The sequence below is a fragment of the Mercenaria mercenaria genome, chromosome 1, assembly GCF_021730395.1.
Source record: "Mercenaria mercenaria strain notata chromosome 1, MADL_Memer_1, whole genome shotgun sequence".
NCBI lineage: Eukaryota > Metazoa > Mollusca > Bivalvia > Venerida > Veneridae > Mercenaria > Mercenaria mercenaria.
The window spans coordinates 28,290,588-28,307,663 of NC_069361.1; the positions used below are offsets into that span (position 1 = coordinate 28,290,588).

General features: G+C 34.8%; 1 protein-coding gene across 1 annotated transcript in view; it reads right to left on the reverse strand.

Moving 5' to 3' along the window:
• Positions 1-17,076, reverse strand: part of LOC128556937 (uncharacterized) — a 75,790-nt gene that overhangs the window by 39,619 nt on the left and 19,095 nt on the right. Inside the window, exons 5-18 of the mRNA XM_053542972.1 lie at positions 16,778-16,921; positions 15,947-16,069; positions 9,134-9,385; positions 8,739-8,880; positions 7,903-8,125; positions 7,329-7,481; positions 6,765-7,113; positions 5,535-5,838; positions 4,707-4,833; positions 3,651-3,881; positions 2,892-3,092; positions 2,377-2,654; positions 1,184-1,340; positions 195-410 (exon numbers count right to left, since the gene is read on the reverse strand). Of these exons, the coding sequence (XP_053398947.1) occupies positions 195-410; positions 1,184-1,340; positions 2,377-2,654; positions 2,892-3,092; positions 3,651-3,881; positions 4,707-4,833; positions 5,535-5,838; positions 6,765-7,113; positions 7,329-7,481; positions 7,903-8,125; positions 8,739-8,880; positions 9,134-9,385; positions 15,947-16,069; positions 16,778-16,921 (2,900 nt within the window). The remainder of the gene's footprint in view (positions 1-194; positions 411-1,183; positions 1,341-2,376; positions 2,655-2,891; positions 3,093-3,650; positions 3,882-4,706; positions 4,834-5,534; positions 5,839-6,764; positions 7,114-7,328; positions 7,482-7,902; positions 8,126-8,738; positions 8,881-9,133; positions 9,386-15,946; positions 16,070-16,777; positions 16,922-17,076) is intronic.

The following is a 17,076-nucleotide window of genomic DNA, read 5'->3' on the forward strand; positions in this document are numbered from 1 at the left end:
GTTTCAGATTTTAATATATTTACTACATTTATTTCTGCAAATTGGTTCTGTAACACGTTCAGATTTCAAGTATGTTGCTTTCAATATATAGCGAATCAAAACTCTAGTATAAAACATTTTCACATCCATATGCCAGTAACTGTAAGCCCTAAAAACGTTAATCTGAAATGATTTTCCATTATACATGTACATACCTTTATATCACTAACCGACGCTTTTGTAATAGCTTTAATCAGTACATAAAATTGCTCTCCGTCAAAAATATTTGGGTGAAACAATCGCATATGCTGGTGATGATGCGATGATGCAAAGTCCATAATATCCGGGAACTTAGAATTTGTAGACGCAATTCCAACTTCATAATCATGCACGCCACCAGCGCTGTATGTTACGTTCCACGATATATCAACCTTTATAAGAAATCAAACAACATGCGTTTTAAACAGGCTTCTAACGTGTGCATATAGTTCGAAAAATGTTTGACTCCCAAACTAATTGTTCTTATCTTAAATATATGTAAGTACAGATTTCAAACCTACACAAGTCATAAATTAGTATACAGTATCTACCATCGCCTCGGTAGCCTAGTGGTAGAGCGTCCACTTCGAGAGCGGGAGGTCGTGGGTTCGATCCCTGACCGTGTCATACCAAAAACTAAACTATGGTTATAGTAGCTTCCTTGATTAACGCTCATTATTAAAGAGAATAGTGCCAGTATATGGTCAGCCCGGTGTCAGTATAATGTGAAAGGTTGAGGTATCATGTCACTTTTCTACGGCATGATATTCCAGTGAGGCAGCTCTATAAAGTTGGGTATTGTTCTCATTGCTACAGTTAGACACCGTCGTTTGTATGACCGAAATTTTTGTTTGAAAAAAGTTAAACCTAACACGCACGCACCCTCCCCACACACACAGAGTATCAGCGTGGCAAAATAGCCATGTTTGTATAAAATGTATTGTGTAAAAGGTTAGAAACAGAAATCGTATAAATGTATTACTAGCGAGAGCATAAATTTGTACTACCGCAGAAAACCTGAAAGTGGTTTTTAAACAAATGTACGTAGCTTTACATACACATCTAACTTTTACTTTTATCAGAGATATAACAATGATATAATATTTGAGTGGGAACTGCGCATAGTATTTCAATGCAGTTAGATTGAAAAGAAAACGAAGCATACCCTAGAATCAGACGTTATGTATGAGATTAGGTCCGAATGGAGGCCATGAAAGCCATTACAATCATCATGTAATTTCGCATAGCTTATTGTACCATCAGTACGCCGCCTATGAGGATAAAGTTGCAGGATAGATTCTGATAATGTTGTTGATCGATTTCTGAAAAAAACATTTGCATAACGTCAGACGTCATTCCTGATGGAAGTTATTAACCAAATAAACTTGTTCTGTCTAAGTAAAACTGTCCGAGCAACCCAAAATGCAAATAAGTTTGGTTTCCATGACAGCTACCAATTACACGAATTACACCAAGTTTGTTCGGAATTTCCCATTTCTTAGTAATACCAATTGAAAACCATTTTCTATATTTAGTAACAACGGCCTTGACCCAGGCTACCGTAAATGCAACCAAAACACTGGTCTCTGTTTCTATCTATTTACCACGTTTGGTCTACTTACCTCATTATATATCTATCTTATATAATATATATATAAGTACAAATGGCCATACACCTTGTCTTCTTCGATCAAGCTGACTGAAATTTGCTTGACCGTGTTATCCCTGTATCAGCTAACATTTCTGCCATGTTTTTTTGTAATCCTTCACACCAGTCGGAGATAAGACTCCGGACGGAGAGAAAATTGAATGAAAACACGATATATGTAACACATATCCAGTTGTCCCTATAGCAGCTGATATTTCTACATTGTTAAAAATATACCAAACCATATCTAAGATATGTTTACAGACGGACAGATGGATGGACATCGCCAAAACTATATCCCTTCGCCACTGGTGTGTGATAACAAAATATTTTTAAGACGGGGACATTTTCAGCATTTCTTCATGCCATTACTGCCGTCAGACATTGTTAAATGCAATATTTAAATATTTAAACTTATAAATTTCAATCACATTTTGTTTCTACAGTGTAAGATAGTTATTCATCTATAAATTCTTAAAACAAACTATGCTGAAAAGAGATTGACTGAAACAAATTGCACATGTAGTTGTTAAAATACATTTATTCAGGAAGGGCCTAAATTGTCCACTTGAAAACTTGTAGTATAGCTGTATATTACCTGTATTATAAGAATGATTTTCGTGAAGTTTCTGTGGGTGAAAAAGGTAGGTCATTAGGTCGTGGTTGGGTCTTTAAATACACTTTTAAATGACATTATATGTAAATGATACCTGCAAACATTTGTTGGAAGTTCTACCTCCTCCAGTACTCTGTATCTATGTAGAATGTAAACCGTGTCATTAACATCACTTCTTACAAGACCACTAGTCGTAACTGCGTCTTTAATAGCAACTTCTGATATGACTGCTGGCACTACATCTACGGTAACACCGTCAGAACAAACAGGCTTACTGTGATCAAGGGCGTGGTTATATGCCATGATCGTCAGGTAATATTTTCCAGATTTTGGAGCTGAAAACTCAGCTTTTTTCTCGTATGTCCAGTTTACCTTAATTAAGTACAAATACATTTGTCTAATAAATTAATCGGTATCCATTTATTCGTTAGGATAATTAAAGCTTCTCACGAACGTTTGTGTGCCGGTGTTAATACAGTGGAATGCAACTGGTTTGCAATAGAAATTCCAATATCATTAAATAGTGATTGCTAAAATAGATTCATTTCAAATATACCCACAAAGAGACATTTCTTACATACAAAAAAATGCTAATTATTAAACTGGTACCTTCAAATGTATATCTAGATCATATTCGCTTAAGCAACGGTTATTAAAGCCATAAGTGTAGAACCACACTCCGCTTTCCTTATCAAAGAATCCATCCCAGTTCCCTGTCAGTTGCAAAGATTGCTGAAAGTCAACTTCTGGGTCCCCAGGCATTCCATCGTGAACTGTGCCTTCATGAGGAGGTGACGTGTCAATAGTTATCTATATTTAAAATGTATGTATATTTTCATGGGTTTTAATTCATTTTCTAAGAGTAAAAGATCAATATAGGACGAAACGATGTATTTTTATATTGAAACGATATCTACTTTTGTCTAAACGCCAAATTTGTCTAATTCAAGAAGATGTTATTCAAGTGTAAATACTGTGAAATCATTTTAATTCGCGTAAGACGAATTTTCGCGTATTTCGCGCTAGGACAGATGCGCGAATTTAAGACCGCGCTATTATCATTTTTTGATTATATTTTTCATTGCTTAAATTGAAAATGCGCGAATTAAAGCCCGCGCGAAACAGTCCTTCTTCACGTTTGCGCGAAATTTCATGCCAGCGAATTTAAATGATTTCACAGTATCCAATTTCAAAGGTAAATTTGTCAGTTAGTGCCCTGGTATATATAACTTTATTTCAAGTGACCTAATTCATTTAAGATATACGTTGTGTTCACAACATTTATCAATGCACTTCACTAATGTATCAGACATGTTTACATGCTTTATATACTAGCTACTTCTGCTGACTGGTTGCCTGTTCTATTACCTTCTTCTGTAGGACGGACGTCAGTTCGGCACCGTTTTTCACGGTAACTTCTATGAAGTAGTCATATTCATGTTCTCCAACTTCCTGTCCAAAGTGTATGCCACTGTTGTTGAATACTGATACTTGTGGTTTGATTTGAAAATGTCTGTGAAAACATCCGTTATATGGTGAACAGTAGCAATTTGGTCCTCGAGCATATAGTCCGTAATTCTGGTTGCATTTGTCTAACGTCTACAAAATATTTGTCTAGAGTATAATCATTCAAACGCTCTGGTTTCCGTTACATTCGTATATACATATATTGTAACTCCATTGTAATTTAAAGAAATATGCACAAATAGATCAGTATAAATTTGTACTTTACCTTATTTAACTAAACTAAATTACAAAATGTACTTTGATGTAACAACAAAAATTGTGTTAATGTTTCCGTAAGAAGATTTCACAGATGACAGAAACAAATACATGCATACAACGAAAATTTCCTTGATTTTAATATGTTTAAACTTTGTTGGGTAATCCGTTCAAATATAATAAAAGTAACCGTATTAATATATTCGTAATCATGCTTACTGAGCCTTGCTAGGATACAACTTACAAGGCGTAAAGTGTTTTTTTTTTTTGGTTTAACGCCGTTTTTCAACAGTATTTCAGCCATGTAACGGCGGGCAGTTAACCTAACCAGTGTTCCTGGATTCTGTACCAGTACAAACGTGTTCTCCGCAAGTAACTGCCAACTCTACCGCGTGAATCATCAGAGGTGGAGGACGAATTATTTCAGACACAATGGCTTTTTTGTTCAAATCGTCACAGAGAACATACTCCCCGCCCGGGGATCGAACTCGCGACACCGCGATCCGTAGACCAACGGTCTCTCTTCTGAGCTAAGCGGGCGGGACGCGTAAAGTGTAGTCATCCCGTTAAATGCAGTAAGTTCCTGGTTATACCCTTTTTACAAGATAAATGAAGATTTAAGAATATAAAAATAGCTTATTAGAGAGTGATGAAAGATGCAATAATAACCTTGCGCTATTCTAAAGAAAACAATACAATTACCTCAGTTTCACCTTGTGGGGTTTCATGAGACTGTCCGTGAACGACAACATTCTTTGTAAAATTATCAAATATCTTCCATGACACCTCTTGTATACCACTGTGATAATCAAAAGCCTCCCATTCAATCCTATAAACAAAATGGATCAAAGTGTACAATTACTATAAACACATTGAATGTAGAAATAGACCCTAAAATTTTCAATAGTAGAAATACATTAAATAAAGTCTAGAAATTGATTTCCAAGTCCTTGAGATAACCAAAAAAATGATTTCACAAATGTGAAATTTATTATAGTTTTGTTAATATCAAGAACAGAAGTTTTATTATTTAATTTAAAGATGTGATCCGCAAAGAATGACAACTCTTGCCTTGGGCTAGTACATATAAGCAGAGATATCTATTACTTTACTTCCCTTGCAATTACACAATTGAGTGGAAAATGAAAATGGTTTAAGACACAATATCATACTTTTTTGCACAACAAAAACATTTAGGATTTATTCTTATGTGTTTGATTTTGTCAACTTACTTATGGTAAAAAAATAATTTTTAACGAGCCGATAATAAAATCAAATACCAGTAAGTATTTTATAGTGCAGATAATACAGTTTTGCTTGTATCAAAATGTCACAATAGAAGCACTTTTGTAATACAGAACACCTGGTAGGATTAGTAAAGGTGCAATTATATTGATCTCTATTTCCTATGCCTACACATTGTATATTTGTTTCCATTACATATATTACGGCACGGTAAGTCAAATTCATGTAAACAAATAGTCTTCTAATTAAAAGAATAACTAATTAGCGAAACTTATAACACATTACGTCAGTTCCTTCAGTTCAAGAACGCTGTGAACACTAATATTGATCAAATCCCCCTTCGTCAGCCACACATTCGTTATAATTGGCGGAGACATGTCTATCATTGCGGTTACGTTGTCCTCGGCGTATTCCCCTACTGCATCAACTGCACGGATAAAATACGTCAGCTTCTTTCCATCTATGAATTCTTCATTATTATAGACCATTTTTTCATGACGGAAGTATTCCTCAATGACGCGTTCAAAGTTGAAGTTTTTTGTATCACCATTCAACTCAACCTTACGTGCAATATCAACACGTACAATTCCTGCAAAACAGCAAAAAAAAAAAAAAACATTAAAATTACAATGGTGTCAACATAGATTTTTGATACAACTGTCATTTATTTGGCAATTTATCTTATTAAGTAAAATTCAGCATATGTCTGAATGAGGGTTGACTTTATTGTAGCAGTTTCTCTGTAAAATACAAATATACCTACCGACTCAATTAAAACTGAACAAAAAGTATATCTGATTATTTAAGTTATGTTTTATTTTCAGTTGACATTAAGCTTTTCTTTTAACCATCATACAATTACTTTAGCATCGATATAAATTGTTGGGAAATGTTTATGCCGTTTACGTCAATACGTACATCTTTTTGACGCCCAATCTACAGAAAGACGCTGTGTTAGGTGAAAATTGATATCGCACTGATATCACTGCTGAGAAATACGTTCCGAAGTAAGCTTTTAATTTTATTTGACTTTCATTTTAACATTTCTCAATTTTGCATCAGGCATGAAATAGAAAAAAACTGAAGTCATATAAAAATAATTATAATTGCACCGTAAAGTAGCAATAAAGCATTTAGACACCGCCTTGGAACGGTCAGTGGGAAAACACAACTGGGGAGCTTAAACCAATTTATGGTGCACCTTACCTACCATGATCGAAATTCACGGGGCAGTGTAAATAAAAGTAATTCCCGGCAGGTGAATGCGTAACACACGCGATGGCAACAGGATTCATGACATGTAAAAGTTGTTATAATTTATCTGAAATGATTTCAATGTTTGTTTAGGTATTATCAGAACTATGACTTTTTAATTCTAACACTCGACACCTCATTTCTGATGATATTTATCATCACAATGGTATGAGTGACGAAAAGCCAGTTCCTATTTTCATGCTTAGCACCAAGCAAGGAAGCTATATTGTTGTTATTTCCTGCGAAATTAAATTTATTCACCTTCAATATTAAACATGTTATCAACCGTTCTATTGGACCTTCCTTCGCGATCGTCAAGTTCTCTACCGACTTCCTTAATTTCTTGAACATCATTAAGCCATCCGCCAACGTCATGCCTGACATTTCTGAATCGCCCAGGCCAAGAAATTTCAATATAATTGCTGTATTTATTGATCCACCCGTTTTCCTGAGCTTGGACAATACTGGCTTTATTTCCGTTAAGTTCAACAACAGATGCACTGTCAAAAAGTATTATTCTCCTTGCAACTTTGTAGTTTTCTGCACGGTCATGTACAATAATCTCAACTGAATACGGTCCTGGCTCCTTTAAGTCTAGAGACACTGAAGTCTGAAAAGTATTACATATCACTTACATATTCACGAAATTGCTCGTATTTTTCAGAACAATAAATCTTGAAATCATTGTATTATTTTTAACTGCATCAACAATTAATAAATCAATAAAATAGTATCATACTCATGATTATATTATATGGCATTGAAAGAGCGGCATAAAACATTCTCCTATATTTAAAACGGAATTACTTTAAATGTTACACTTACATGAGACGATGGAACTATTACAGCTGGTAACTGGTATTTGTTAGTAAGAGGTCCATCTCGTGTTGCAGCATGTAAATAATAAATATTGAATTCATATTTATCTATACCGGAATCTCCATCGGTCCATCCGTTCCAGTGTACAGTGACTTTTGGCTGAAATAGATAAAAACATACTCCTACAGCATTATTAGGAAGAATATGTTCTAAATAAGTCTAGTACTTACTGCTATATGCTGTGTTTATTTAAATCGTTTTGATTATGTCCCGATGGGTTACGTAACTATCATATGAATGTTCCCGCACAATAGCTCCGCTAAAGTTCCTGATATGGTATTTTTAAGAAATTGCCAATCCAAAGAACGTGAAGATAGAAATTTGGGTATGTTTAAGTAGTACGTGTTATCCTTTAGCAATAAAAGGTTTAGTAAAGAGTAATTACAATAGTTCCGTGTTCGTTATTATTTGTTTTATCTTCTTTTTGCGAGAAAATAGTTACATAATGTATAAATTTCTTTTTTTGTACTATTTTTCTGTTTTGAGACAATTGAAACATGGATTAATGCAATTTAGATACCTCTATAAGAAAGTCAGTTGCTATCAGTGCATCTTCAGTACAGTTGATACTGTCTTCAAAGCAATGCGCTGGTGGGTATTCGTCAAAGCCAATTTCAAACGTTTCCATCCTTACAATTCCGTTGAGAAAGTACTGCTTTTCTTTATAGTTTGATGGTGTGAATGTACTCCTATCTTCGTACAAAACTTTACCTCCAGTTTTAGCTGATACTTCAAACTTGATTCTGAAAATTAGCCAATTTTGAAAATAAACATATTTGACAAGGGATGTGTTTTTGCTTATGTATTTCTGTCTGCTATTACTTTAAATAAGTACTCTGTTAAATTTGAAAAGATCCATAGGAATTGATTTACTCAGCTGATTAGCTGTTTCTATAAAATGTAGATAAAGCAAATCGATCGCTTCTCGGTCATATTCGTAACTACAACCAAACCACTTGGTTTTATAATCAAATAGAAACAAACTCGTAAAACCAAAGTAAATCTCGTGCAAGCATAATGGCGCTTACCCATACACATACAAAGGAAATACTTTTGGATGTGCTTCGTGTAAGACAAATATTGTCTAGTCGTGCTTTTCCAACGTGTTGTAATGTTAGAAACGATTGTATTAGTCTTAAATACAGCCATTGGAAATATGATGTAACACAATCATCAAGGTCAGTTTTGAAAGAATACATTTTTGGACAATGACATTTTTGTAAGACAAAATACATCTTATATTATTTAAAATACGATTTAAAATTGAATAAACTATGAATTCATGTTTTATTATGAAGATTTTTAGAACTGCCATTGTTCCGTGTCATGATAGATAAATAAAGAATGTGCACTCACTTATCTGCATGTTCAAACTGTCCTTTGTAAATCTTCTTCCAATGGTTTATACTATCTATTGTTTCGTTGCTAAAGGTTTTATCACAATTTTCAGCGAAGTTTGTACAACCTCCATCTTCATTCCATACAGCAATGTCAGTACCTTTTAATTTGATATCCGATTTATTAATTACATGTTAAAACATAAACTTGCTTTAGATAATGCAAATGCAAGTCAATCAACCACATTTATAATGTCTGATGAATAACTAGCGTATATAAGTTTTAATTTACATACATATTTATATACATACGTCCGCCTTTTTAAATATATTGAAAGTAAATATTATAATCTAAGACTTAATTTTTTCTTATTTTGAAAATACACTTTTATCTAAAAAGTACACACTTCTTACCCCTTGATAATGTCATATTGAGTGTCATTGTTTCTATTCCGATGTCATAGGCAATAATATAATTTGGTATTCCTAAACTGTCAATTTTTGGCACATAATTTGCAGTCGCTTCAAGTGAAAACCTTGACCAAAGGGTATTTTTAGTCCAGAATATGCTTTCATTAAGCGCTTTATCGGCGAGAAAGATCTTATCAGTGCAATCTTGAAGTTTAAAATGCATATCCTTTATCGTCGGCATTTCATCGGCAGCGGCTGAAAGTTAAAGTTGAATTAAATCTATAATATCCATAACTGCAATTAGAATTACATCACAATGTGATAGGAATATTGCAAAACATGTTGTACTAATTTACATAATTTTGATCATTATCACCTTTTGTATGCATAATCTGTACGTTAATTTTTTTTGTAATCTATATCATTTAAATTACAAAAAATGCAAAGACGTTTATTTCTAGAATACCAAGAAATGAACGTTTTTGTATTGTTTTGAATTTAAGTGATAGAGATGATGAATTTCACTTTTTCTGTAAGTGTCCATGTTTAGCTGATCTTAGAAGAAAATATATTGAATCTTATTTTTATAACAGACCAAATATGTATAAACTTATTGAATTGCTAAGGGCACTGATAAAATGAACTCCTCAAATTATGTAAATTTATCAAATTGTCTTTGAAGAATTTCACGTTTGCAACGGTAATTAATGTCGTAACCAGCTCATCCTCTAATAATTAGTGTATACTAGTATGTGTTTAAGTAAGATAAGATAAGATAAGAAATTCATTTATTATAGTGACATGTGTAACAACAATGATATGATACATACAAACAAGAAACATGAAATTTACACCCGGCCCAATGGACCTATATGTCACCTTGTTTATAACGTACATGTATTTACAATTTTCAAAATTATTTGCACATGAATATCTAAGAATGGCGGTTATAAAATTTGTAACAATCATAGAATAAAACAATGAATTGAAGCTCCCATATGAATGAAAACTTAATTAAATGAATTTTAGTTAATTATCAGTGATATGTATCAATCAGGCTTAGTATTAGGATAATCAATAGAAAAAAGTAGTGTACTTAATGTAAATGAGAAGTTTTATCTGAAGAAGTAATACTACACAGATTATATTTATAGCATTGTTGTAACACCAACGTTAAATTGCAAAAAGCGGCTTTCTATATTAAATTATGTCTCTCATCCTTAACTATAGCTATATTACAGTTTATGATTGCAATGGTTATCACAAAACGTACTACCATACATACATGTGCGATTAACTATTTCATTATATTTGTACAATTATCACAAACATCAACCTTATACGAAACGAAAAGACATAAGAATGAGATGTGAAATTGAACTGTTAAAATATATTGTAACAGAAGTGTTGGTCTTGAAACGAAACGAAAATTCAAAAAGAACACTACTAGTTTACAATTACAAGATAAGGTATGGAGTATATCTGGACTATATCTACAGAATTCACGTCCCTTAATTTTACATGATAATCATAAACTAATGGATATGATACAAACATACAGTATATTTAAAAGTATGCATTTTAACGATATAATAAACTTCTTCGTAATAGGAATGCTTTAACAATATATTTTGCTACTTTTCTAGTAAATGACTGCATTAATGAACTTAATAGATCAGTCTCAGATAAATTGTTCTGTGAAGTGTTTATATCATTAAATGTATTAGTTCTCAAGGTTGTGTATTTATCACAAGATACTAGAAAATGAGTTTCACTTTCAATCTGGTTATTGTCACAAAACAGACACAGTCTTTCCTCCAGACGTTCACCAACGAAGCGGCCGGTTTCCATCCTTAACGGGAGGATTCCGAAACGAAATTGGCACAACAACGAACGCTCGTACTTTTTTAAGTTCAGTGTTAAGTACTCCTCTTTTTTAAACGAGGATTTGAACAGGCGATAAGTTCGTAGCTTATTCACATTTATGATGTCATTTTGCCATCTGGTGTTGTACTTTGTCTTTAAACAATCATTCACAGTTGTTAAGTTAACAGTAGTTTTTGTCGTAAATTCATGATTTAGATTTAAGTAGTTCATAATTGTTTTCACGTCACTGGACCAATTATTCGTACACCGTTCGTAATCGTAGTTAAACACTTTCTTTGTGATTCGGTCGTTGTCCATTTTTTGTAAACGGTTCCAAAAACGTAGGATACATAGCTTCCGCTTCTCAACCGTTGGTAGCCACCCTGAGTCGCCGTACATAGCCAGAATTGGAGCGAAGCGGTGGACCCCAAAGAAATACCTTAAAGCACGATGCTGAATGTTGTCAATGCTTTGAAACTGCTTGAATCCCCATGTTGAAGCCCCATACTCTAGAATTGGCACAACACAGCTGTTATATAGTTTTTCATATGCATTAAAGCCGACATCTTTCAAGTTGTGTATTTTACTTATCACGGAACCCAGTGCTCGACCTGCTCCTTTTGCCAAGGTTTCACAGTTTACAGAAAATGAGTTTTTCTCATCAAAGATTACGCCTAAATATTTGTAGTGTTCCACCGTTTCCAATATATTATCACCAACCCTGAACACGTAATCAGTACGACGTGTGCGCCCTTGCCGGAAGTGAACACATTTGGACTTGTTTGTATTTATAAGGACGCGCCATTTCTTGCACCATGAGTGAACCACGTCCAACATTGATTGCAGTTTCTCTTCAGAGTCCGATATGAGAACTATATCATCTGTGTATAGCAGTATCGAAACGTTTACGTTTCCCATATTTACCCCGAGTTCAAGTTCATTGATTTCTTGCACTAAATCGTTGGCGAACACCGCCCAGAGTGTCGGCGATAACGTGCACCCTTGTTTTAGGCCAGAGGCACAATCAAACCAGTCTGTTAAAGTGTAACTATTTGGCAGGTCCTTACTAGAAATTTTTATACAGGCTGAAGAACTAGCATATATGCTTTTAATCGATTCATAAATTTTTCCATCTATGTTGTGCAACAGCAATTTATATAACAGCAACTTTCTGTCTACAAAATCGAAGCATTTTTTCAGGTCAATAAATGAAGTATGTACATTTTTATTGTTACGTATTATGCTTTCAAGTGTAAATATATGGTCTTCGCATGAACGTCCTGCTCTGAAGCCGTTTTGTTCGTCTGCCAGAAGATTGCTATGCTCTAGGTGTGACGTCACTCTTTTATTGATAAATGACGTGTATAGTTTGTTTACACATGAAAGAAGACTAATACCTCTATAGTTCAATGGCACTCTTTTATCAGTTGAAGGGTCTTTCAATATGGGAAAGATAATCGATTTACGCCATACCGAGGGGATAATACTGCAATCGAATATCAACTGAAATAGTCTCTGTAATACAGTAATTACAGTGGGGAACTTCAAAACGTCGTAAGGTATGCGGTCAAATCCCTGAGCAGAACCATTCTTTGCGTTCATAATTATACCCGTAATCTCCTCTATTGAAATATTTCTATTCATGATCGCGTTGGGTGTATATAATGGATCTTCGAGTCTTTGCTCAAGTAACACTTTATGGTTTAAACACTGTCTATAATGATTCTCGTCAAAACCGCACGTGTCCTCGCTGTTATAGATTTTCTCAAAATCATGCTTCCACCTGTTCAAAACAGATTGTTCATTTCTGATTATTTCGCCATTTTCATCGATTATTTCTACAGGTATTGAGTTATCTTCCCTTGGGCCGAGTTTCTTTATTTTTCGCCAAAAGTCGTTTGGATTTGAGGTGGATATTTTTTCTATCTCCAGCGCCTGTGTATATCTATATGCTCTCTCGGATTGCCTCAACAGCTTATCGAAATCATTTCTAGCACTTATGTATTCCCTATGCAGTCTCTGTCTGTTTCTGTTATTTTTCTCGCAGTTCAAGAATTTCTTTTCTTTGACACACATGGCGTTCCATAAAACTTGTAATTCTTCTGTCCAATACGGTTTTAAATGTTTTCGCCGTTTTCTAGACCGATGGCTGACATTGATTGTTGGAATCTTCTCAGACATTTCATTCAAAATGACCTCACACAAATTGTCGTACAAAGTGTCTATTTGTTCTTGTGTTTCTCTACAGCGATCTATTCTTTCAATGACGTTCAATATGGCATTTCTTGCTATATCACTTTCCATAAAGTCACTTGGAATGCGTTTTAAATTAAAACGCTTTTGGTCATTCCCTGCACTATCTGAGTTCACGTTTCTGAGGGACGGTAAATTATTTAATCCATAGTCTATTTCAGTAATCAAAACAGAGTGATCAGGTACACGCGATCGTGCACCAATTAATCCGTGAAGATTGAACTGATCAATAATCTCTTGCATGGTTATAACGGCAAACGATCTATATCTTTCGAACGTATCTTGAGGTACACACAGGTAGTCGACGATCGCTCGGCCTCGGGGGGAAATAGAGGTCCAATTATCCTGCGTAATTGTAAAGCGCCCATTCAGAACACAAAATTTAGCTTCGTTTAAGAACTCTATGAATGAGTGTCCATGCTGATTAACAGTATTGTCTAGAATTTTACGTTCCGGCACTGAGTCACAATATTCCATTACATCCCTTAGGTTCCCTATTCTGGCATTGAAGTCAGCCCCTATGAACATGTGGTCACTTTTGTTATAGGTGTATATCAGTGATAAAAGATGTGCAAAGAAACCTTGACTATCACGGCCCCAAACGGAGTTCTCTGGAGGCAGGTAACATGAAAATACAATCATCTCAGAGTCGGTTTCGCGGTGCGTAAGTTTAAGTGCTAAAATTCCGTCGTAAATTCGGTCTATCACATTAATTTCAAATGTTTCCGTAACCCAGTTTTTAACAAAAATTCCCACTCCACCCGACGCTTTAGGTGCCCGTATGTGTATTTCACGTCTATTAAATCCGTACCAGGTAAATCCATCACAGGTTATTGTGTTTTCGCCCGATAAATGTGTTTCAATAACAGTAACAATATCAGCATCCAAATTTTTTACAACTTGCTCACGTAAAGAATGATTTTCAAGGGTCCATCCGCCTACATTAATATGTGCGAGTTTCAAGGTTCCAGTGGGTCGGTGCACGTCCTAGTTGTTTCCATTTTGGTCTTGAGAGGGTTGGGGTGTATTTCCTGGAATAGTTTGGTTCACTTGTTGGTTACGTTTCTGTATGCGCCCGTTCGCATCCACACGGAAATCATGTCCCTGTGGTAACTGACGCAACAGAGTTCGTGCATTCATTTCTATAATCCGTTCTGCATGTGACTTGCAACTTTTTATATATACCGTACTGTATTGATCAGAATTTTTCAGCGCCATCTTGTTTCTGAGCACTGTGACTTTTTCTTTCTTATTTCTAAGAACGATTTTGACGAGACCGGGGCGACCGTCAAAGCGCCTTCGAAATCTTACTGCGTTAAGCACTTGTGTATTGGTACTAACATCTTCTCCTAAGGCACTGATTAAATCCGTTGCTTTCTGCACGATATCCTCGCCGACTCCGAACTCGAGCCCGCTAGCGATCACTGATCTGTCGTAATCGTCACCGCTATTTGGCCTAAATCCCACAGGAGCTTGAGTGGTCTGATCATTGTCACCGTTCAAAGAAGTACCGTTAGCGCTCTGGGCTGATTGCTCCAGTGACCCCAGACGGCCCTCTAATGACTGAACTGTTTTCAAAACGTCGTCAATGCGTCGGCTTTCATTGCTCATTTTCTCTGTGATCTCGTCGCGTAGGGATTTCACTTTGTTGTCAATTTCGCCAATAAGTTCCATTTTTATACTATCAATTTTATTTTCTAACACTACACGATTTGTCTCTTGATTAGCCTTCATCTCTGTTATAGCTGATACTAGCCATTTAACATTCTCGTCCGTAGTTTTGCCTGCCATTGTCGACCCCGGTGCACGAGAAGGACTATTTTCAGGTTGATTTTGACCTACGGGGTCCGATCTATTTTTAGCTGGGACAGGTGAATCGAAAACAGAGTTTGACGTACCTGAGACGCTGTTTATATCACAATGTATATCCTTATCATATAACACACTGTTTGCAAGCCCAATAGCCTGACTCACATTAATACCCTCACTCACATTCGAATCACTGTCACAATCTGTATCATGAAAATCCCATTCGTCTTTATATATGTGAATGTTACGGCCATATTTGACCTGTTTCTTTGTTCTATCGTCAGAATCGTTATCACTGCTACGTCTACGTTTCTGTCTCTCTCTATGCTTTTTTCCTTTACCCATATGAATAACGTTCCCTTTAAATCCAATTTAAAACCAATTTTATTCCATTTTACACTTCGAACAATGTTAATAAGTCCAAAAATATTGAGTTTTCAGGAGCGTTTCAAAATAGCCGCCATTCTCGGCAAGCCTCTAAGTATATTTGTTCTGTAACTTTTGAATATCGTGACCTATTGAATTTGTGTTTTGAAATGTATGTTATCTAACGATGTACATGTTGTACAAGTTAATAAAGGATATGTTCTGTTCTGTTCTGTTAAATTACCTGCACCTCATAAATAAATTGCTTGTGAAATACTGCATATTATTATTTTGAGTTTCAACAAAGATAATCTTAAACAAGCAATATATACTCTCTACATATATGTCGAGCCTATTTATCATAGCGTTTATCATACTCAAAACCAATAGTGTATCGATATGAACAAACAAAAGTGAAAATATATCAAAACATACATTTGTATTTTAAAAGTTTAACTTTGGCAAAACAAATATTTCCATTAATTTAATAGAAGATTTATACTATAGATGAATACACAATACCTGTAGCGCAGTCTTTACCACCAAATCCAGTCGCACATTTACAGTCCGTGTCCAATATCATGTAAGTATCGTTGGAACATGTGCCTGGGAAGCATCTTGCTCCTTCTTGCCAAGAGCACGCTCCTACAGTAATGTTAATTAACTCATATAATTTCTCATTTCTCTAACAGCTATTGCCTATGTGTTATGAACATAATTTTGTTGTTTTAATATCAATTAATTCAAGCAAGTTAATTCGTTTAGCCGAGGTGTTCACACACCCCATGTTTATAACCCGATTATAAATTCGATTCTAGTATTTTTTAACAAATTCAGTCAGTTGCATAATGGTATTGACTCGAAGTAGAGGCAAATAACACGTGTTGACCTGAAGCTGTGACATCACAACATTTCAACATCATAACAAGGTGACGTCAAACACAGCTTTAACCGCTGCTATGTTTGGATTTTTCTCAAACTATCTTAACAATAAAACATTTATTATATTTAGGTTAGGTCACGTTGGAGATGATGTCCCGAAGAAAAATGATATTAACCTCGGGCCATCTTTGTACTATAAACTTATAGAAAGGTGCACTATTAACGCCTAATAAATATATAATAAATACTTACGTGATGCAAAAGTTGTCTTCCATAGCAATCACAGATTTGAAATAATTTTATAAAGGTTATTGTTATACAATGTTGGCAATTCAGAGTACTTAAAATACCTATTCTGATTCTGTTTTCTTACTCTAACGATTTTTTTTTAATATTTGCGAAAAAGACGTAAAACACCAATATCACTTTTGTGCTGGAAATATTGCAAAACAACATCCACACTTTACTTACTTTGGCATCTTCTATCGTCAGGGTTCCCTGTATAAATGTTGTAACCCGGCTTATCTCTTATGTATTCTCCAACGCAATATTCGCATCTGTAATCATCGCTTCTTGTACATACAGGTTGATTGCAGTTTGCAGGACGAAAACATGCTATATAAGAGATATAGAGTGATAATAGTTTATTTAAGAAAGTAAAACATTAAATATCGGCAACAATTTCATCTTTAACCCCAGTTAATGAAACACGTATTCGGTCCTATGCACCTATACAGCATGTTTGTTTTGTTTCAGTGTAAGATCAAAAC